Source organism: Pleurodeles waltl, chromosome 4_2 (assembly GCF_031143425.1).
Source record: "Pleurodeles waltl isolate 20211129_DDA chromosome 4_2, aPleWal1.hap1.20221129, whole genome shotgun sequence".
In the NCBI taxonomy this organism is placed as follows: domain Eukaryota; kingdom Metazoa; phylum Chordata; class Amphibia; order Caudata; family Salamandridae; genus Pleurodeles; species Pleurodeles waltl.
Window position 1 is genome coordinate 416714412 of NC_090443.1, and position 22208 is coordinate 416736619.

The 22208-nt window shown below is 42.1% G+C and overlaps 1 protein-coding gene across 2 annotated transcripts in view; it reads right to left on the reverse strand.

The window, feature by feature from the left end:
- Positions 1-22208, reverse strand: part of EDEM3 (ER degradation enhancing alpha-mannosidase like protein 3) — a 367252-nt gene that overhangs the window by 225647 nt on the left and 119397 nt on the right. For both annotated transcript variants that reach the window (XM_069231637.1, XM_069231638.1), the window contains exons 8-9: positions 12343-12448; positions 10995-11092 (exon numbers count right to left, since the gene is read on the reverse strand). In XM_069231637.1, the coding sequence (XP_069087738.1) occupies positions 10995-11092; positions 12343-12448 (204 nt within the window). The remainder of the gene's footprint in view (positions 1-10994; positions 11093-12342; positions 12449-22208) is intronic.

Consider the following 22208-nt stretch of genomic DNA (forward strand, 5'->3'; position numbering starts at 1 on the left):
CTGAAAACCCAAATCCAGGTCCAGATAGATGTTTTACAGTACCTTGTCATCTATGACTCAATCATGATTTTCTTCTTAACATTTGCTGAGAAAGTCAACTTTTTTTTATTTTGCTGTACTAGTAGATGAATTGCCGTTCATGAGGAGAATCCTGGCTAGCATATGAGCAGATCTGAGCTTTGAGAGATAGAGATCTTGAACTATTGCCACAGTGTTTAAGTCATGTATTGTGATGGCATTGCCTGTTTGCACTAACGACTGAGCCACGTCCACAGACAAAAGGAATTCATTGAGAGCTATGTGGACCACTGTGAGCCCCCAAAAATCCTGGTTGTGATGAATAGGGATATCACTTTTGTGGTCCATATCCTCGGAACAGATAAGCTTCCTAGAGGAGCACCTCATCATAATAAACAGCATCAGGGTAGGAAGTTCTTGTTGAAATAGAATTCTCTGCAGTAGGTTGCTTGCTTTGCACCTTCAAGCTATAGATTGTCTTGTTGTTTGGGACAATCTGAGCTCATCAACCCAGTTGTTCTCCTGAGCTCAGTGATCCTTCAAGCGTTGTTGCATGGAGTTCACTGAACCCGCAGCAACTGCATTTGATGAGTTGTTGGGTTCCAAGCCCCCTTGAGAAATTGAAGTTTTTCTAATATGGATGATACTCTTGCATCTGAAGAAAACACTTTCTCCCCATCTTGTGTCAAGAGCAGATACTAAGTAAGGGGTCTGAACTGTTGATTTTGGATTATAGATGTGAAGTCACAAATCAATGGAGTGAGATTGTGGTATTGAGAACTTCCTTTAGTTTGGCTGGATTGCTGGCTTCGAGAAGCCAATCATCTCTGTATGAATATAAGTAGATTATTTGTTGATGTAATGAGCTGTTACTGCTGCCATACATAAGAAAAATCAAGGATTGAATCTCGCCCAAACAGTAGGACACCCATTGGTAGTCCATTTTACACACCAGAAAACAAACTTTCCATGTTTCCTTATGACTGGGTTGTGAAAATATGCCTACTGGAGGACGGCTGCAAACATCCAGTATTCTGTTTTAGATGAGGAAAAATCTGGTTTAACACTAGCATACAGAATTTTGCCTCATCTGATCCATTTGCTGGCTAGGGAAATGGGATGGGTCTGAAGTCCTAGTTTGCACATTTCTTTCTGGTTAGAAATATTCCTGTATAGATGCACTTCATATTTTGGATACAAGGGACCTGATCTATTATTTTCCTTCGATGAACCACAAAGGTTTCCTTGTGGACATCAGCTAGATGGCGTGTTGGTATACATGCTGGCGGTATCTGTGGTGCTGGTACCTTGAGAAGAATGGAGTATACCTGTAGGAGGCTGGCCTGGCTTATAGTGGGTACCTTGTGGTACTTACACCCTGTGCCAGGTCCAGTTATCCCTGTGTTTCTAGCAGCCTCGGCTGATAGAAGGTAGCTATGGCAAAGCAGCTTAGGCTGAACTAGGAGACATGCAAAGCCTATACCACTTATTTCATATAGCACAATATCATAAGAAAACACAATACCCAGAGTTACTAAAAATAAAGGTACTTTATTTTTATGACAATATGCCACAAGTATCTCAGTGAGTACCCTCAGTTACAAGGGAAGTAATATACACAAGTTATATGTACACAAACCCAAAACAGGTAAGTAATAGTAGGAAAAGTAGTGCAAACAATGTAGAATCACACTAGGATGCAATAGGTGAACGTAGGTCTAGGGGCAACACAAACCATATACTGCAAAAGTGGACCCCAGACCTATGGGAGCTTGTAGAGGGTCGCTGGGACTGTAAGAAAACAGCCAGGGTGTCCAAGATACCCCACCCCAAGACCCTGAAAAGTAGGAGTAAAGTTCCCCTACTACCCCAAAAGGACACAATAGTCGTGATAGGGGTATTCTGCAAGAACCACAAACACCAGCAAAGCACTGAAGAAGGATTCCTGGACCTGAGGACCAAGTCCAAGAGTCTGAGGGGGGGGGGGGGGGGCAGGAGCCCAGGAAACCCCGGATGAAGGTGCAAAAGGGCTGCCTCTGGGTGGAAGAAGTCGAAGATTCTGCAACAACGAAAAGGGCTAGGAACTTCTTCTTTGGATGGAAGATGTCTCACGGCGTACTGGGTGTTGCAGAAGTGTTTCCACGCAGAAATACCCCCAAACAAGCCTTGCTAGCTGCAAGGGTTGCGGCAGAGGTTTTTGGGTGCTGCTGGGGGACCAGGAAGGACCAGGATGTCGCCCCTTGGAGGAGACAGAGGGGGCGCTCAGCAACTCAGAGAGCCCCCGCAGAAGCAGGCAGCACCCGTAGAAGTACCGGAGCAGGCACTTAGAAAATTGGTGTAACCGGAGTCATAAAAGGAGGGTCCCACGACGTCGGAGTCCAACTCAGAGGGTTGAGCACTGCAGGACGGAGTGCTGGGGACCCAGGCTAGGCTGTGCACAAAGGAATCCTTGGAGAAGTGCACAGAAGCCGGAGCAGCTGCAAATCACGCAGTGCACAGGTTTGCAGTCTAGCGTGGGAAGGCAAGGACTTACCTCCACCAAACTTGGACTGAAGGATCACTGGACTGTGGGGGTCACTTGGATCTAGCTCCTGTGTTCCAGGGACCACGCTCGTCAGGATGAGAGGGGACCCAGAGGACCGGTGATAAAGTCTTTTGGTGCCTGCGTTAGCAGGGGGAAGATTCCGTCGACCCACGGGAGATTTCTTCTTGGCTTCCAGTGCAGGGTGAAGGCAGACAGCCCTCAGAGCATGCACCACCAGGAAACAGTCGAGAAAGCCGGCTGGATGAGGCGCTACAATGTTGCTGGTAGTCGTCTTGCTACTTTGTTGCGGTTTTGCAGGCGTCCTGGAGCAGTCAGCGGTCTATCCTTGGCAGAAGTCGAAGAGGGAAGTGCAGAGTAACTCTGGAGAGCTCTTGCATTCGTTATCTGAGGAATAGCCCAGAGGAGAGACCCTAAATAGCCAGAAAAGGAGGTTTGGTTACCAAGAAAGGAGGTTTGGCTACCAAGAGAGGTAAGCACCTATCAGGAGGGGTCTCTGACATCACCTGCTGGCACTGGCCACTCAGAGCAGTCCATTGTGCCCCAACACCTCTGAATCCAAGATGGCAGTGGTCTGGGACACACTGGAGGAGTTCTGGGCACCTCCCCTAGGAGGTGCAGGTCAGGGGAGTGGTCACTCCCCTTTCCTTTGTCCAGTTTCGCGCCAGAGCACGGCTGGGGGATCCCTGAACCGGTGTAGACTGGCTTATGCAGAGATGAGCACCATCTGTGCCCATCAAAGCATTTCCAGAGGCTGGGGGAGGCTACTACTCCCCTGCCCTTCACACCCATTTCCAAAAGGAGAGGGTGTAACACCCTCTTCTAGGAGGAAATCCTTTGTTCTGCCTTCCTGGGACTGGGCTGCCCGGACCCCAGGGGGCAGAATCCTGTCTGAGGGGTTGGCGGCAGCAGCAGCTGCAGTGGAAACCCCAGAAAGGCAGTTTGGCAGTACCCTGTTTCTGTGCTAGCGACCTGGGGGGATCATGGAATTGTCCCCCAAATACCAGAATGGTATTGGGGTGACAATTCCATGATCTTAGACATGTTACATGGCCATGTTTGGAGTTACCATTGTGGCGCTACACATAGGTAGTGACCTATGTGCAGTGCACGTGTGTAATGGTGTCCCCGCACTCACAAAGTTCGGGGAAATTGCCCTGAACCATGTGGGGGCACCTTGGCTAGTGCCAGGGTACCCACACACTAAGTAACTTGGCACCCAACCTTCACTGAGTGAGGGTTAGACACATAGGTGACTTATAAGTTACTTATGTGCAGTGAAATAACTTGGACGTTATTTCACTCAGGCTGCAGTGGCAGGCCTGTGTAAGAATTGTCTGAGCTCCCTATGGGTGGCAAAAGAAATGCTGCAGCCCATAGGGATCTCCTGGAACCCCAATACCCTGGGTACCCAAGTACCATATACAAGGGGATTATATAGGTGTACCAGTGTGCCAATGAGAATTGGTAAAATTAGGCACTAGCCTGCAGTGACAAATTTAGAAAGCAGAGAGAGCATAAACACTGAGGTTCTGGTTAGCAGAGTCTCAGTGATACAGATAGGCACCACACAGGGAACACATATAGGCCACAAACATATGAGCACTGGGGTCCTGGCTAGCAGGATCCCAGTGACACATATCAAACACACTGACAACATAGGGTTTTCACTATGAGCACTGGGCCCTGGCTGGCAGGATGCCAGTGAGGCAGTAAAAACACCCTGACATTTACTCACAAACAGGCCAAAAGTGGGGGTAACCAGGCTAGAAAGAGGCTACCTTCCTACAATACCCTCCTGCATAATCATCATTAGGCAATTTGTTGTTTGTTATACTTCAACACTCTTTTAGATGTTGGAAAATACAATCCCTCACCAGAGTGGAGGGGGTTGTAAGGGATGTACGGGGAACTGAGGTCAAAGTCATTGTCCGATGCTAGATTTGGCCATCCAAATGAGTCGGCCAACTGAGGTGATCGGAGGAACTTGACTTCACATCTCACTTGTAATGATAGGCGCAAGTCTGCTGATGAAGCTTCGGTTGTTGATGGGTTGAAACGGTCTTCAAAGGTTCAAAACACTGTATAAAGGATCTGTGTTTTTTGAGCATATATGAGGACTTATAAAACTGTTTTCTTTCTTCTAAACCCACTGCTTTTAAGGTCTCCGATTCGTTCTTGGTATGGATCATTTCTTTTTCAGCGTGTTGACCAAAAAAGACTTACAACACTGAATTAGGCATTTTGAACTGTACATCTGGTTTCAGAGATGTCAGCCAACAAGGATGACATTTTGAAAGTGATTTCATAGCAATATTCCAATACTGGCAGACTGAGGCATTAATAGGACTAGAAATTAGAAGGTTTTCCTGTATGTCTTACTATAGACTTGACTTGCTTCACTAAGCAATCCTTCTGCAAAGTATTTCAGGGTTTACAAATTCCTTGGTCATACTGTCCTAGAAAGTTGTAGCACCAGCAGCCATAAGTGTCCAGGCTGCAGTTACATTAATCTTTCTTGCAGCATTCATACTTTGCTTTCCCTATCAGAGAAACAATTGTTTTAGGAAATGGGGCATGGAAATTGCTGGTACTATGATCAAATGTGGTTGTGGGTCAAACTGAGGAACAGCCAAATCCTGCTTTAGAGGCCTGTATTTTTGTATTCATGTATTAGTTTTAAAACAGGGTGCTCCAGCCTCAATAGGATCTGTGATAATCTTCTGCCAGTTCTAACAGACCAGGAACTAGAGGGAGGAACAATAAGGGTGCTGAAAGAGGCTGTAAAGTCTCCAAGATTACTGAGACAGACATGTACGGAGCTTCCACCACAATGATCAATTCTGCACAGAGTCAGGCTAATACATCCTGAAATGCGATGATATCCATAGGAGAAACACCTGCTGTTGATCTGGTGAATGGCGCGAGAGTGTATGACGATGATGTACGTGTTCCCCCATCTAGCCAACATTTAAGAGGTTTGCAAAGATGGCCTCTCAAGACTAAGTTTGAGTGGCAGCTGTTAATCCCTTGTAGGAATATCTTGTAGTGACAAAGCCATATGTGGAAGGTAGAACCACTCTCAGTAATTTCCAAGGAGAGGACGAGAAGACCTAATCCTGTTTGGAGACATTAAGGATAGTCTGAAGGCCATAACCTTTAGTGTCCCTGGTGGTAGATGTAAAGGTCGCAGAACATTTGGACTGGATCCTCCACAGGAATTCTGAAGAACAATTGGTGTTGTAACCAATGTAGGAGGTAACCTAAGATGTCTCTCTTAGGTAAAACTGCCTCTGTAATTGAAGAAGATGTGGAAGGATCATTGACTTCGATCTGTGGGAGTATTCACATTGCTCTCACGTCTGTATATTGAGACACTGTCCAATTAGAATGCTTCAACGTCAAATGGTAGTGATGTTTCAGCATTAACAAAGATGTCACTCCTGATTGCACACATGTAGGCACTGTACCGTCAGCCATTTATTTCCTTGATGCAAAGTAGAATCAATGGAGACATGAGCGACAGAATGATGAGGTTTCCTTTTTTTCTTCCTTTTTCATCTCATTTCTATATACCTCCTTTCTCTGGAGTCCCTCAGGCCTGAGGGCTTAGTTGTAATAGAGGAACAACCCTCTTTGGAGGCCGTTTTAGACTTCCCTTTCTCCTAGCTTCTCAGGTCTGCAAGCTTGTTTCTCAGACTAATGCCTTCACAATTTATCAACGGTCCTTTGGACATTTTTAAACAAAATTCACATTCGGCTGTGGAATGTGAACTAGGAAGGCAGACTATACAAACCTTATGAAGGTCTGAAGCTCCTTTTGTCCTGCCACATTAAGGCCACTTCACAAACCAGTATTGCAACAGAAAAGAAAAACAGCTAGAAAAATCACGGAAAGCTTGTAAATGTTCCTTTAAGCTAAAAGCTGTGGAATGGTGTTAAAAAAGCATCTAGTCTTCTTAAATCCAGGCTGGATTTTTCGATATCAAGCTACTGTAGTAACCATCAGACCTCCTTTTACCATAATTCAACACACATGTTGGCAACAATTGGGATTAAGATACTGCAACGTTTATGACCATCAATAAAGATCCCACCATAAAAAGTATTTGTATATGTGGTGTGCAAGGACCCAGCCTTTTCTTTTCTCATCTTTTCTTCTGAGATGGCAGTTGTCAATTTTCTTCATGCTCCAAACATACCTAATGGTCATGCCTGCATGCAATGCAACCAATGCATCTTAATAGAGCATTATCAATACCTGATTTTGTTAAGGTAGCCAGTGAAATGCTCCAATTTACCCTATCAAATGTTGCTCCCAAGTCCATAAAGTCCGCATAAAGATTTGCTTTCTGGAATTTGAAAATCATGTTATCACGGATTAATTAATATTTTACCAGACGTCCACTCCCATAAAGTCAACAGATTATAGGGGCTACCTAAATAACCCTATACGAACCTGGATTATAAATATATGATTAGTAAGGGGCTCTCTATAGGGATAGATTCTAACAGCTGTTTCAGTAAAGCCAACAGCAGCAGGATTAGTCACTACTGGAAATCAATTAATGTGACGTACAATCTTAATATGACCACCAACCTTTATGTATTACCACAGAGTTCAAGTTGACATTCAGGGCAATGAAAACATATCAGAGCTGCTAGCTGAGCATGATGCACCCTGAGATCGCGCTATGTAGGAGAAAAAAATCTGAACCATATCATAATACTTCAATTTATTGTATGAACAACTCCTGATACTTTCTTCTAAGACTGGAACTCATCTTGTAAAAAGTCAACATGTATCGGCCCACAGCAATCAGGCAGGCTCAGGACAGTGCACAAGGATGTGATACAATGGGAAATCTAGCCACTACTTGATCACAAATTGTTTTGGATTTCTTCTTGCAGTTTCTTGGCACAGAACATGGAACCCTCAACTTACCGGCCACATGCTATGGGGCCTGCCTGTATGGTTCATTGCCCCATTAGGGCACAGAGTAGTCTCTCACTGTGTCTTCCCTCTACTGGGGTGAGAAGGCCTCTCTAAAAGTAAACTGAGTCTACTCTTGAGAGGGGCTATGGAGTGCTGCACAAGAAATTAGCCCCTTTCTTTGTGTAATCTAAAAGGCTCCTTTTACCCTCCAGTGACTGGTGTCTAGTGGTTAGGTGAGGCAAGTCAGAAGCTGTGTGACCTCTAGGGTTCTAAAGTTAAACTCTGCGAACATGTCAACTACGATTTGTCCTGTCTCACTAGAGACCAAATTTTCATATGAAGGAACGGTTATTCTCTTTGAGGAAATTTCTGTAGATCCAAGGAATCTCTGGTGTATACATTCTGCATTGCACAAGTCCTCCATTATCAATGCCACTACTTTCTAGTGCAGTAGAACTTTAGCTTTCAATTTTGTTGCTCAATAAACTCTCTAGCAATAGCAGAGTGATGTTTATAGTTTTTCTGTGTGGTGGGATAGAACAGTTAATAAGGAAGTCTTTAACAGCTTGCATACGTTCAATCTTTATGTATAAAATATTTGTATTTTCAGCTGGACATTCTTTGACCTTGCAGTCTAGGCCAATAATCCAGCATACAAATATCCATGTAGGCTACCGCCTTATTGTTTTACTGAAGTTTATGGAAAGAAACATTGCCAGAAATAAGCTGCTATTCTAAGGACAGGTCTTTTGTAAAGTACAGATTTCTAAATTTTTAATCCACTCCATGCACTCTTGGCAATGAAATTTTGTATTCATGCCTGTGATATTCCACAATATCTTCACAGTGGAGTTTTTCCTTAAGGCCTGACATCTGGCATTATCAGGAGCAGGCCTTTATTATTCAATTGTGATGCCTGATTAAGAAGTTCGCTTTCCTAACTCTTGGGATGCCCCTTTATTCAGTTGTAAATTAGTGATTGTAAATCATAGAATTATCATCACTCTCTATGTACCTCTTTTATAGCCTAGTTCTGTATTTATTGACGTGTCATTAGATTTATGTTCTTTTACCTATATCATAGGTTTATGCATACATTTTTCTGTTACCATCTCTTTTACCACCTTAAATTGTCTGCTAGTACTTCTTTCTCCCTTGTTGGCTTAAAGGAACTATGTCTAGCAAGAAAACTAGATGCATAAAAAAGTCTAACCATAGCAATTGAATAGCTTCAAACTGCATCTCAACGCCTCGATTGGAATTCTCTTGGTCAACTACTCTTTTCTTAAAGATCAATACTGTGCAATCACCAGGCAGCTCTCTTTAATTTTTCTGTTACTCCCACCCAATAGACCCTCTTTGTCAAGTGAATATCACGAGCTAGGCAAAACTTACACCACAGTCTAGTATTTTTTCCAGTAAAGAACTTTGGTTAGCAAAGAGTCAGTACTCTCTGTATTTTGGGCTCCCACCGTAGCAAGATGAAGGGGTCATTGCTGAAACTATTTGTATTGTTTCTATTTGGTGTCCTGCACTCCTAAACCCATTATTCTTATCGGACATTCATGTTTTTGCCTCTTTACAATCTATAAAGTAGAGGTGGGTTTTATTAATTTCCTATTGCAAACTGAATCATAAGTAGGAGGACACACTATAGTCACTAACCTTTCTCCTTCTGAATGAGAAGTAGCTAGCACCACATTGTTCACGTTTTAATTCTCTTAAAAAATTACTCAATGTTTCTAGCAAGGCCTTTTGAAAATTAACAAATTAATCATGAAGAAAAACCATTCCATGCACCTTTTTATATCTTCTATTTACTATAAAAATGTTCTGTAAATAAGGGTCAGAATTGTTGCGAATATTTGTTGAAATTAAGCCTTGTTTTTTTTCATTCTGAAATAAGGCTGTTTATTCCGGATTAAATTGTCATAATACTTTCCCTCTTTGACCAGAAGTAAGTCAAAGAATTACTGCACTTGTCCTTGCAAGGTAGGAGAGAGAAATGTTTACAACCACAACCAGGATGTTAAACTGTATTCTCGGCTCTCAGTCTGCACTAGGGGCATCTGTTGCAGGTAATATTGTTATGTTCCATCCTCTCTTTCTTACAGATGTAAATGTTGTCAATTTAGAACCTCAAAATCCACCTTTTGTTGTCTTTCCTCCAACCAGGGGCAAACGGGCTAGCATCAGTACCGGTGACAACCATTCCCCCCCCCCACCTTGAGTAACTAAAGCTGGGCACTCTGTGCTTGTTAGTAACTGCAGGTTTTGCTGAATGTATGTCAGCCACTCTTAAGAAGGCACCATGAAAATGAAAGTAAACATCACACCTTCTATCCATCTAAGCAGCATCCACACAAGCAAACAGTTTATTTTATCTTTATTTTTTAGCTTGATTAAATATTTTCACGAAAAAAGTACACTTCAATCAATCAGTTTTTGTAAAGCACAACTACTCACCCATGAGGATCTCAAGGTGCTAGTGGTGGGTCTGGGCCTCATTCGAAAAGCCAAGGTTTGAGATTCTTCCTGAAGATGGTGAGAGATGGGCTTTGTCTGATGTGCGTGGGCAGGTTGTTCCAGCTCTTGGCTGCGAGGTATTCGAAAGATCTTCCTCCGGCGGTAGTTTTCCAGATGTGTGGGACGGTAGCTAGCGCATGCTGGGGTGAGCAGAGGCGCCTGCTAGGGTTATGGAAGGAGATGCGATGGTTCAGGTAGGCCGGTCTGATGTTGTGAAAGGCCTTGTAGGTGTGGGTGAGTAGACTGAAGTTGATTTGATTCTCTACTGGGGGCCAATGGAGGGTCCTCCGGTTTTGGGAGATGTGTTCTTGGCGGGGAGGTTCAGGACGAGTCCTGCGGAGGCGTTTTGGATGAGTTGTAGTTTCTTGATGTTCTTTGTTGTGGTGCTGGCGTAGAGTGCGTTGCTGTAATTGAGCTTGCTAGTGACTAGGGAGTGGGTGATTGTTTTGCGGCAGTCGACCAGGATCCATTGAAGATTTTGCAGAGTTGGCGGAGGGTGTACCAGTAGGAAGAGGTGACTGCGTTTACCTGTCGGGTCACTGATAGGAAGGAGTTGAGGATGATTCTTGAAAGCAAAATGTGTGTTTTCAGGAGGTGAGAAGGTGCCGACGGAAGGCAAAAGCATTGCTTTATTTCTATATTGCTGGTAGATGAAATGGTGATTCTTACTGCTTATATAATTTTGGTGATGCCAAAGGGCTTAAGGTGCTATATCTGTTAGTTCAAGACCTATGCAAATGTATCTCAAATTGATAAAGCTTTTTTGACACTGATGCTGTTAATCACATCTGTAGATCATGGGTGGTCATTACTGGTAATCAAGCATAGAGTGGCCACTAATTTAATCCTTTGTGATGTGGTCCCTACTGTGACGCCGATATCTGTGATCAGTTTAGGATGTTTTTTGTTCATCACAAACAGCTATCATTATAGAAAAAGTAGGGAACCCCTGATCTATAGGAATATACTCACTGTGTTGAACCTTTCCAGGAAGCTGTCATCTCCAAGCAATACGTAAGCTTTCAATAAATATTCATAATAGGAATCAATCCCAGCTCCCACACCACTATCTGAAAAAAGGCAAAGAAAATGCAACATAAACAAGTTGAACCGATTTGTATAAAGACAAGCATATTACATGACATTTCAGAAATGAATGCTAGAACATCTGTTCTAAAAGTACGAATTTACGGCTTGGTCAAATGTTATCATTTAGGTACATGCATCAATGTTAAAAGAAGATTCAAATCCCTTAATGCCCATTTCTCAATTAGACTTTTTTTTTTAAGATTTAAACTTTCATTATAAAACATATCAGCAGCAATAGTAATCAGACGGCACCTCACCTCTTGCGCATATCAGTATGCACACTGCATCTTCAATTATGATAGTTAGCAAAAGCAGAGCATAACGTGCATTACTCAATCATTAGAACATCAAAAAAGTGACTCATTCCAGTGGAATAACGCAACTATTAGAAAAATGAACTTGTTCCAGGTAACTAAGGTCCCAAAGCCAGCAACAGAATGTTAGAATTTCCAGCATGCATGTTTAGTACTGCCAGTGCTGTATATGTAGAACCCTTTAGGAAAGAAGAAAATAACCGCTAGAAAAAGGGTCTGATAAGCTAAGGGGAGCTTTCATCTGCTTAGTTACAACCAAGACAAGCTGGGAAAAACGATCCAAATGTCAACTGGTAAAACCATGAACCTCCGGCTTCATAGACCAAGACCACCTAACTGCAAATGATGTACATAGAAAGGTTCAGGGGAGATGACGTCATTTATGTGACAAAAATAATGAGTTTGCCAGCTTCCAAATGCACTGGAGCAAGGACGTTTAAGAAGTGGAGAAAGAAGCTTTTTGATTTTAAAAAAACAACAACAAAAACTGATTATTCCAAATCAAAATTTAGGAGGCTATAAGTGAGATGGGGAGTGCGATCAAAGCTAGAATATGACATATAATCTTCCCTCTAACTTCATCTTAATCTACTGGAGAACAATGCTATTGCATGTATAGTGTATCAGGCTCAATTCCTTTTATGTTCTAACATATTTAAACCGCACAATCCAGTGCCTAACTTACACAAACGTTTGGCAAACTACCAGATGAACAAGGAAGAGGTAAACAGTAAAAATGTAACACATAATACTGACTATCCTTTAATGCTCAACTTGGACATAGTGAAGTATAAAAAAAAAAAAACACGCACACACACTCTTTTTGTCCAGGTGAGGTGGTGTTAATGTTAAGACCCAACAAGAGGGCACACACATACTTCATCTGTAAATGTAGTCTAAGGATGAGGAATGCCTACCTTTTCGCACCCAGTCTCCGGTGTGTATGTTAATTGTAACCCCAACTAGATTGCTGCTTCGCTGCCGTTTTTCCCAAAGAAAGTCGAGTGCTTTCCGTGCGTGTTCCTACAGCAAAGAAATTAAATTGAATATTTAAGGATGCACACATCAAGAAAGAAAGCAATTTACCCTATGGTTTGGCATAAGCTTATGTCTTGGGAAGATCAAAATACATTATTGTGATCGCATTAGCCTAGACCGAACAAATATAATTCCCTCTGTGATACAGGGTGGAGTTTGCTTTTGCTGTAAATTTTCCTCGAAACACCTTTTGGTATATAACAGTATTTGGTTTTTAGCCATTGAGTAGAAACCAGGTGAAGGTTTATATAAGGAACACTGTACGCACTTGAAAGGTTCCAGGAAAAATGTTGAGATCAGTGCTGGGATTCTCCACACCGGGGGTCTCATCGGCAAATTGAAGGAGAAATCAGGACATTAACTGTGAGCAGAAAAGAGAATAAAGGTGTACCACAAAAAAGGACAGAGTTGGTGGCAGAGATTCTACAAGTCTCAAGGTACGCACACAGAAAAGAAAATAGGTTGATTACACATAACCGCTGGCACCTCACTGCACGCAGCTTTTTTCCATTGATCAATCGATCAATAAATACATGCAAAATTGGAGGGCATGAGTGGGAGGGTATCTATACACATCTGCAAAAACATTTTATTTCCTAAGTTTCTGAATTATTTTGAACAATGAATCATTCTCCCCTAGAACAGCCAAACGAGACATGTTGGTGTTACATTAAAACCCCAAACCAGAACTCGTATTTTCTCTTGAACCATTTAACTTTGCCAACTGCCTTTAAATATTCACTTATTTTTATTGGCATTAAAAGACGGAAATGCCAAGCAAAGGCTCATAGTATACGTTGGTTAAGAAAAAACAAAACACCAAGATTGGTAAAGCCTTTGAAAAACGTTACTGTCGGTAACAAAATATCTAGTAGATACTAAATCTTCCTTCAGATCCCTCACTTCATGAGTATCTTCCAGGTGTCAGACTATACCTGAAAAGCTTTACACTACTAATAGCTCTTCAATGCTACCAGGTAGTGCTATGCAACCAGCCACAACACTGTTGGCTTAGGTTGCATCTGAGTATATTAACACACCATCTGGTGCCCTACCATCAGTTCCTAGTACTCTTTCTGGCCTCATTGAGGCATGCAGAGAGAGGTCAAGAAAGCTTTGGGGACAGCAACAATATAGCATATGATATGTGCAGGCCATGGGGTCTTATTAAACAAGACACTAACTCATAAGGAAGGAGGCAGACCAGTGAAGGACCTGCAGAGGACATAATATCCACCAGAAATACCATTAAACCAGGTACTTACCGTTTTTCTCTGATGGATATGCCTTTCCACAAAAGCCTCACCTTAAATGAGTCCCACAGCAATGCTTCCAGAGGTGGGGGCTGGCTACCGGCGATTAAGCAAAAATATCATGCAACACAGCTGTGGTAAAGTATCTGTTACTGTGTTCATGAACTGTGAAGAAGTTATGTTTAGCAAAAGAATGTAAGAGGGGTCAGGAAAACACTTAGGAGACGTTAACCACCAAAACGTCTCTGGTGAAGACAGTGGGGGCATGGCCTCTGCATAGTGAGCACAAAAGCTGTTTGAAGGCTCTTTATTGACCAAGGCATGGCAGATTTCAATACATACAGTAACACAATGTGAAATGATGCACTTGCTCACTACTTTGCCTTTATTGCCTCTAGTGAAGTCTACCAAGAGTTGATCAGCCACTCTGTCTCGCTGATTTAAGTAGTTAAACTAAGAAATCCATGACTGGGGCCAGTCTATGCAGCCTCTTGCCCTGTTGGTGGAATGAGGAGAAGGTACGAATCATAGACAGACCTATGTGAAAGGAAGATACCACTTTGAGTAATAATGGTGGACAAGTGTGAAGAATCAATTTATCTCAGTAGAAAACCTTGAATGCTGGCTGGCCTGAGAGGGTCTCGAGATTACAGACCTTATGGGCTGCTGTCACTGCCACTAAGGAGGTTTTCAGAGTCAGAAGTCATATCAGACAACGGTGCAGAGGCTAGTCCAATGATTCCACATGGAACGTTCACAAAAGATTCCAATCCCACAGACGAACAACAGAGTAGAAGGAAACAAGTATAATACATTTTTCAGAAAATCTGTCACTAGTAGAGACATAAACAAAGATGGCTGGGGCCGTTTATATGGAGACCCAAATGTGGAAGGTCAGCCAAGTAAAGTTTTATTTGGCTGAAAATAATGCAAGCCTTATGACTTGAGCCACTGACAAAACGTATTCCAAAGATCTGCAAAAAGGAAATTCCTGGCATGTTTCCAGATGTTTGCAACTTCAGATGGCAAACAGCACGATTATAGTTTGCACCACTCAATCTCCACACATAGAGCCCTAGCATTTGGGGATTGGTATGAATGACATGGTCACAATGAACCAAACAGGAGGCAACATATTAGCTTACCAAATCCTTCTCACCTTATCTTGCACAACTAAGATCAGCTGTGGTTAATCGTGTTGCATCTTCTGCAGGACACACTGCAGAAAAGGGATCTGCTGGAGTCCTGGAGCTGGCCCTGTGACTAGCCGGACCTCAAAGCATCCCCCAAGGATACATTCAGAGGAAATGTATGGCATGAACCTGATGACATTTGTTCTTCTGAACTGCAGGGAAAGAAATCCATGTTTGGTCACTACAGCCTGACAAAGATCACGTGCATTATTTTGGTATGAAGTTCTCTTTTGTAACCGTCCATGGAGAAGCAATTCAGAGCATTCATTAGTACGGTAAGGTGTGCTACTACTACAAAGATTATTCCATTGTGTGGCCCACTGCCACAGTCAAATCACGTCCCAGAAGAGTGTCCATAACTTATAATGACCTGCTGTTGATGTAATGGACGGTAGTGGTGTTGTCGGACACAGCCTGAATGGGTCTTTGGGCTAAAAGTGTGGAAGTCTTTCATGGCAAGAAAGATCACACACAGTTTAACATATTTATATGCAGGGACTGCTTCAACATTAACCGTAGACAATGCACCCTGATGTCAATCAGGTGAGTGTGCCAAACCTAGTAAGGAAATGTCTGTAGCACCCTGCGGAGGTCTAAGGGGAAAACCCGCAAAGTATATGGGATAACAGAGTTGAAGATCCACTCCTGTGCTGAGAGGTTCCTCTAATGATGGAGCTACTGCTTTACTAAACACCAAAAGTACTCACACCCCAATCAGGCTCCTACAAAATGCATGCAGCCATTAGTCCTAACAGGCATATGTCTTGCAGAGCAGAAACGGAGTCGGAGCCAGAAACATCGGAATCCTATCCTGAATCTCTGCAACCCTTTGAGGTGAAGTAACAGCCTTCAAAGGGGGCATGTCTAGCACCACTCCTACGAATGTCAGCATCTCTCTGGGTGTCAAATGGGACTTCTAGGTGCCAGTAGTTAATCCAAGATTGTGAAGTAATGATGACGCACTGAAGATGTTTCTGAGCAGAGAGAGAACTATTCTTTTACCAGCCAGTGATCCAAATTTGGGACTACCTGGACTTATGACCCCTGCAATGAAGCCACAACCACAGCCATAACCTTCGCTGTGAAAAGAACAATTTGAGGTCACAGGGTACAGGCCTATATCGTCTCATAACCTGTCTAAACTTCCAGTCCTGTCAGGGTTTTTCCCAGTATAGGCTCTAAAAGTGCATTGTTGAAAGGTAGCAAAGATTGAGAATGCAGAGGAAGGTTTCAAGATTTCTGTAAAGATCATTGACTTGACCTCAGTATAGTGCTGACAGTCAATTCAAGCATTCCTGCTGCTTTTCATAGTAGGATAGTTAATGAAGACACTTCCTCTAAATGATGGCCAGACTGGTAAGGATGTCCTCATGTGGAGATTTATATAGACAACTTCATTTTTATAGGTCCAAGAAGTTGGGCATAACTAAAGCATCAGAGTTAAATATCAAGAGTTTAGCCATGTGAGCACATTTCAGAGCTCTAGGGAGATATAGGACAAGTGTTTGTCATTACAATAAGCTTGAACGTATTCTCTTCCTGCTTGAATAAATTCCATCAACATTGTGTTTCAAAGGCAGCACTAAACAAGGTTCAGAGGATGGTATCAGTTGACAATATCAGTGTCCACGTTCATGCCAGGTGTGGTGTCATAAGTGTCACAGAGCACACTGGGGTGTGCACAAAGGAATCCATGGAGAAGTGCACAGAAGCCGGAGCAGCTGCAAATCACGCAGTGCACAGGTTTGCAGTCTAGCGTGGCCTTAGAGGACACTGCTTCATTAGAAGCGGCACAGAGCCTGCGCAGGCTTTGAGTCTGGAGGAGTCGGGGTAGCAGCTACCAGAAAAAACAGACTTGTAGAACAAGTTCGGACATGAAAAGTGGCCAGAAGGTATCACCACCATCTTAAAGGGTATAGCATTTATGCATACTGCTGCAAGAAAAAGAGAGGGGGCAACCACTGAGAAAAGGCTCACGTCTTCTTGCACGTCTTGACTAAGATCTCAGTAGGCCTGTGCGGAATCACATCAACAAGGTTGAGGGTTTCACAAGTACATTATCAGTGACTGAATTCTCTGGCCCAAGCCAAGTAACAGTGTTGCATGGGAGGAAAGCCAGGTGTCTTATAAAGGTCCTGGGGATGCCTTTTAAAACATTGTATAAGGTTGAAACTCATCAAAACATCTTGGAAGTTAATACAAAGCAAATAATATAATGAAAGGAAATTATTTAGTGCTGCCAAAAGATAATTCATATGGACTACACTATAGACTTCTCATGCATCTACTTGGAATTTTGCCCTGGAGGACAAAGTTGTTGACTTGATGTAAAGATGCACTGATTTTTCTTGTGAGATAAGGTTTATTGGTAGACATATATTGGAGTTTTTTTGTGATCTACTAAACAGAAGCACAAAATAAATTATTGGACATATGCAAACTTAGTGCTGCGTCATTCTTGCTGACTGGAATTTTGCAGCCTGCTAAACAACGCTGCAAATGGAGAAAAGCCTCTTGGCAGAGTAAAAAAAACAACACAGCAATTACCACAGCACCGTTGGTCAAACACCAGCATTGAGAGCAATTCAGTGTTTTTTGGATCGCGGGTCAATGTCAGCAAATCATTAATGAAGCACAATTCCTCATGCATGTTGGTCCTCATATTCGTCACAGCAATATGTTTGTCATTAAAACAAAATGAAGGAATGTTCTGTTAATGCATCTTTAATAAACATGCAGGTGACCAGAAGGATTAGGTTTGTTTCAAACCTTTCACTGGAAAGAAAAAAGTTTTGTTTTTACATTGGAGCCAACACACCACATACATTGAATGGGCCCAAAAATGTCACCTTGTGGCATTTGGAACAAGGCCTGAAACCTGAAATCGTAGAAGACAACGGACATAGTTGATTTTGTAAATTGGGGAATTTCATCAGTGAAACTTCTGGATCGATGAGGCACAGAAAACCAACAAATGACACCCATGCACCATCTGCAGCCTTATATATCCTGATTTTGTCACATCCTTGGCAGTTGGAGCACTATCTAAGGCCACATGGCGCAACCTAGCAGTGCTTTAGTGCTATTGCGGGAGAAATGTTACCAGATCAAGTCTAGCACTGGGAGGATATTCATAAGATGAGGAATCTGCAAAAAGTATTATTGATCATAACTTTATGACTGCAGCAGAAAAAAAGTCTGCAACCATCATTTATGTGCAAAGAGCAAGACCATTGATGCCATAGGACTGCTCTGTATCCAGTAACAAAATGGTACTACTCATCTTAAAGAGAAGATTGATTATAGTAGTATCTCATAAGGGGTGCAGAAAGTCAATGATTCAGCTAGCCCCCTAAGGAACTGGTGTAAAAGTAACCATAAGATATTAAGCAATGTATAACATTAACTTTAAATTTGCAGGCTAATAACTTACTTGCTTTGGAAAAATACCCAAAAAATTAAAAGCCGGGAAAGAAAGAGTAGGGCCGCCAGAGATTACTTTCTTCCAAGTATAAACAGTATAGTAAGCAAAAGGTCATCTGTATGCAAAAGTATCTGCCTATGGAATTTTCTAAGTGTGAGAACCTCTGGTGTACAATGTATAGACATTGTAAGCAATAGTCCATATCACATATTAAAAATGTCACCCACCATCCTAGGTGGCATGCTTCATCATCAGATTTGTATCATCCATTCTACAATTCTATAGGGAGTTAGATGGATTCTTTGATATTTCAAGAGTGCTTGTATTAGAGGTGGATGAATCTCAATTGATTTAGAAGCAATGGATCCTACTGGGATACTTAAAAATCCCTTCCAATCAACCAATAGTACTTTTTATTGAGGGGTTCTACAGGGATATTAAAAACAAATAGATAATGTGGTTTATTGTAGATAGCTATTGTTCCCACATACCACCTGTAGACATGTTTCAGCGTTGATTATTTGCTGCCAGCAGGGCCCTCTTTTTTTCTCAAGGCTAGTATCCCTAAATAGTGAGAGTTGTCTCCTACACACCACACAAGCACACACTTCAATGCATAGTGCAAATAGTACATGCACATCATTAATCAAAATCCAATGAGGAGTTCATGTTTGGTGGTCCAACCTGCACATTCCGCCTCCTCTATCATGTTAATTGTAGTTGTATTTATATAGAGCTTACTACCTGACAAGGCATCGAATCGCTTTTCAGCGACTAGCACGCTACTCCGGTACCCATGAGGAATTAGTGGTGGATTAGTATAGGGAAATATGAGTACAGTATTAGTATCAGTTAATTTGAGTGGAGGATTTGTGAGTTTGTTAGTTGGATTGATTAGACTAATAAAGAGGTAGAGGAGGGAAGAATCCAGAAGTGTTAATTGGGAGTTCATAGTAATAGGATGAAGCTTGGGAAGGAGTACAGGAGAGATGGAGGAGGGAAGTCTGTGGAAAGGGTTAGGAAGATCATAGTAGTAGAAGGGGCTTTGTATGAGTCAAAGGTGAGATAAATGAGGGAGAATTCAGTAGGGTTGTTTAGGAGATCATAGTAGTAAAACTGAGGTTTAAGGTGAGCTAGATGTGGTAGCGGAGAGAAGTGACTTTAAGCAAGATTATTTTGGAGATCAAAGTAGTAGAATGGGTTTGGATGAGAAAGCGTGGGGATGGAGGGTAGATTGATAGAGACATAGGGTGATGGGAAGACAGAGTAAAGCTCAGGAGCGAATATATATATATATATATATATATATATATATATATATAATGTCACTTACCCAGTGTGCATCTGTTCGTGGCATGAGACGCTGCAGATTCACATGCTGTACATTATCCTGCCATCTAGTGTTGGGCTCGGAGTGTTACAAGTTGTTTTTCTTCGAAGAAGTCTTTTCGAGTCACGAGACCGAGGGACTCCTCCCCTTCGGCTCCATTGCGCATGGGCGTCGACTCCATTTTAGATTGTTTTCCCCGCAGAGGGTGAGGTAGGAATTGTGCATATAGTAAAAGTGCCCATGCAATGGAGTGAGTATGTATGTACATAATGTGTATAAAATATATTTACAAATTTACAAGTTTCGTCAACTTATAATGGCTACAGGCTGCCGGGGAGGCGGGAGGGCGCATGTGAATCTGCAGCGTCTCATGCCACGAATAGATGTACACTGGGTAAGTGACATTTTCCGTTTGATGGCATGAGTAGCTGCAGATACACATGCTGTGCATAGACTAGTAAGCAGTGATCTCCCCAAAAGCGGTGGCTTAGCCTGTAGGAGTTGAAGTTGTTTGAAATAATGTTCGTAATACAGCCTGTCCTACTGTGGCTTGTTGTGTCGTTAACACATCTACACAGTAATGTTTTGTAAATGTATGAGGCGTAGACCATGTGGCTGCCTTACAGATTTCGGTCATAGGTATATTTCCTAGAAAGGCCATTGTGGCACCTTTTTTCCTAGTGGAGTGCGCCTTTGGCTTAACAGGTAGATCTCTTTTTGCTTTAATATAGCATGTCTGAATACATTTCACTATCCATCTGGCAATGCCTTGTTTGGATATTGGATTTCCTGCAGGAGGTTTTTGGAAGGCTACAAACAATTGTTTTGCGAAACTGTTTTGTTCTATCAATATAATACATTAGTGCTCTTTTAATGTCTAACGTATGTAAGGCTCTTTCAGCTACTGAGTCTGGTTGTGGAAAAAAGACTGGGAGTTCCACTGTTTGGTTTAGGTGGAACGGTGATAGGTGGAACGGTGATATAACTTTTGGTAAGAATTTGGGATTTGTACGGAGAACCACTTTATGTTTGTGTATTTGTATAAAGGGTTCTTGTATAGTAAATGCTTGTATTTCACTTACTCTTCTAAGAGATGTGATAGCTACTAGGAAGGCTACTTTCCAGGTTAAGTATTGGATCTCGCACGAGTGCATGGGTTCAAATGGTGGACCCATGAGTCGTGTTAATACAATATTGAGTTTCCACGAGGGAACTGGTGGTGTTCTTGGGGGTATGATTCTTATTAAACCCTCCATAAATGCTTTGATGACTGGGATTCTAAAGAGTGATGTTGAATGTGTAATCTGCAGATAAGCAGATATTGCTGTGAGGTGTATTTTAATGGAAGAAAAAGCTAGATTAGATTTTTGTAAGTGTAATAAGTAGCTTACTATGTTTTTTGCGGACGCATGTAGTGGTTGAATTTTATTATTATGGCAGTAATAGACAAATCTTTTCCATTTATTTGCGTAACAATGTATTGTAGTTGGTTTTCTAGCTTGTTTAATGACCTCCATACATTCTTGTGTAAGGTATAATGAAAATGTCACTTACCCAGTGTACATCTGTTCGTGGCATCAGTCGCTGAGATTCACATGGTATGCATGAGCTCGCCAGCCATCTGGTGTTGGGTCGGAGTGTTACAAGTTGTTTTTCTTCGAAGAAGTGTTTTCGAGTCACGGGACCGAGTGACTCCTCCTTCTGTGCTCATTGCGCATGGGCGTCGACTCCATCTTCGATTGTTTTCCCCGCAGAGGGTGAGGTAGGAGTTGTACTATAGTAATAGTGCCCGCGCAATGATAAATGTAAGTATGTACCTATTAAAGGATTAAATAATATATATACAAATGTACAAAATGGAAGGTAACTTCTGAACTGCTACAGGCTTCCGGGGAGGTGGGTGGGTCCATGTGAATCTCAGCGACTGATGCCACAAACAGATGTACACTGGGTAAGTGACATTTTCAGTTCGATGGCATCTGTCGCTGTAGATACACATGGTATGCATAGACTAGTAAGCAGTTAGTTCCCCATAAGCGGTGGTTTAGTCTGTAGGAGTAGAAGTTGTCTGAAATAGAGTTCTTAATACAGCTTGACCTACTGTAGCTTGTTGTGCGGATAGCACATCTATACAGTAGTGTTTGGTGAATGTGTGAGGCGTAGACCAAGTGGCTGCCTTACATATTTCCTGCATTGGGATGTTTCCTAAAAAGGCCATTGAAGCACCTTTTTTCCTTGTTGAATGTGCCCTGGGAGTAATGGGCAGTTGTCTTTTTGCTTTAAGGTAGCAGATTTGGATGCATTTAACTATCCATCTGGCTATACCTTGTTTCGATATTGGGTTACCTGCATGAGGTTTTTGGAATGCAATAAATAGCTGTTTAGTTTTTCTGATGTTTTTTGTTCTGTCAATGTAGTACATTAATGCTCTTTTGACATCTAATGTATGTAGTGCTCTTTCAGCCACAGAATCTGGCTGTGGGAAAAAAACTGGTAGTTCTACCGTTTGATTTAGATGGAATGGTGAAATAACTTTGGGTAAAAA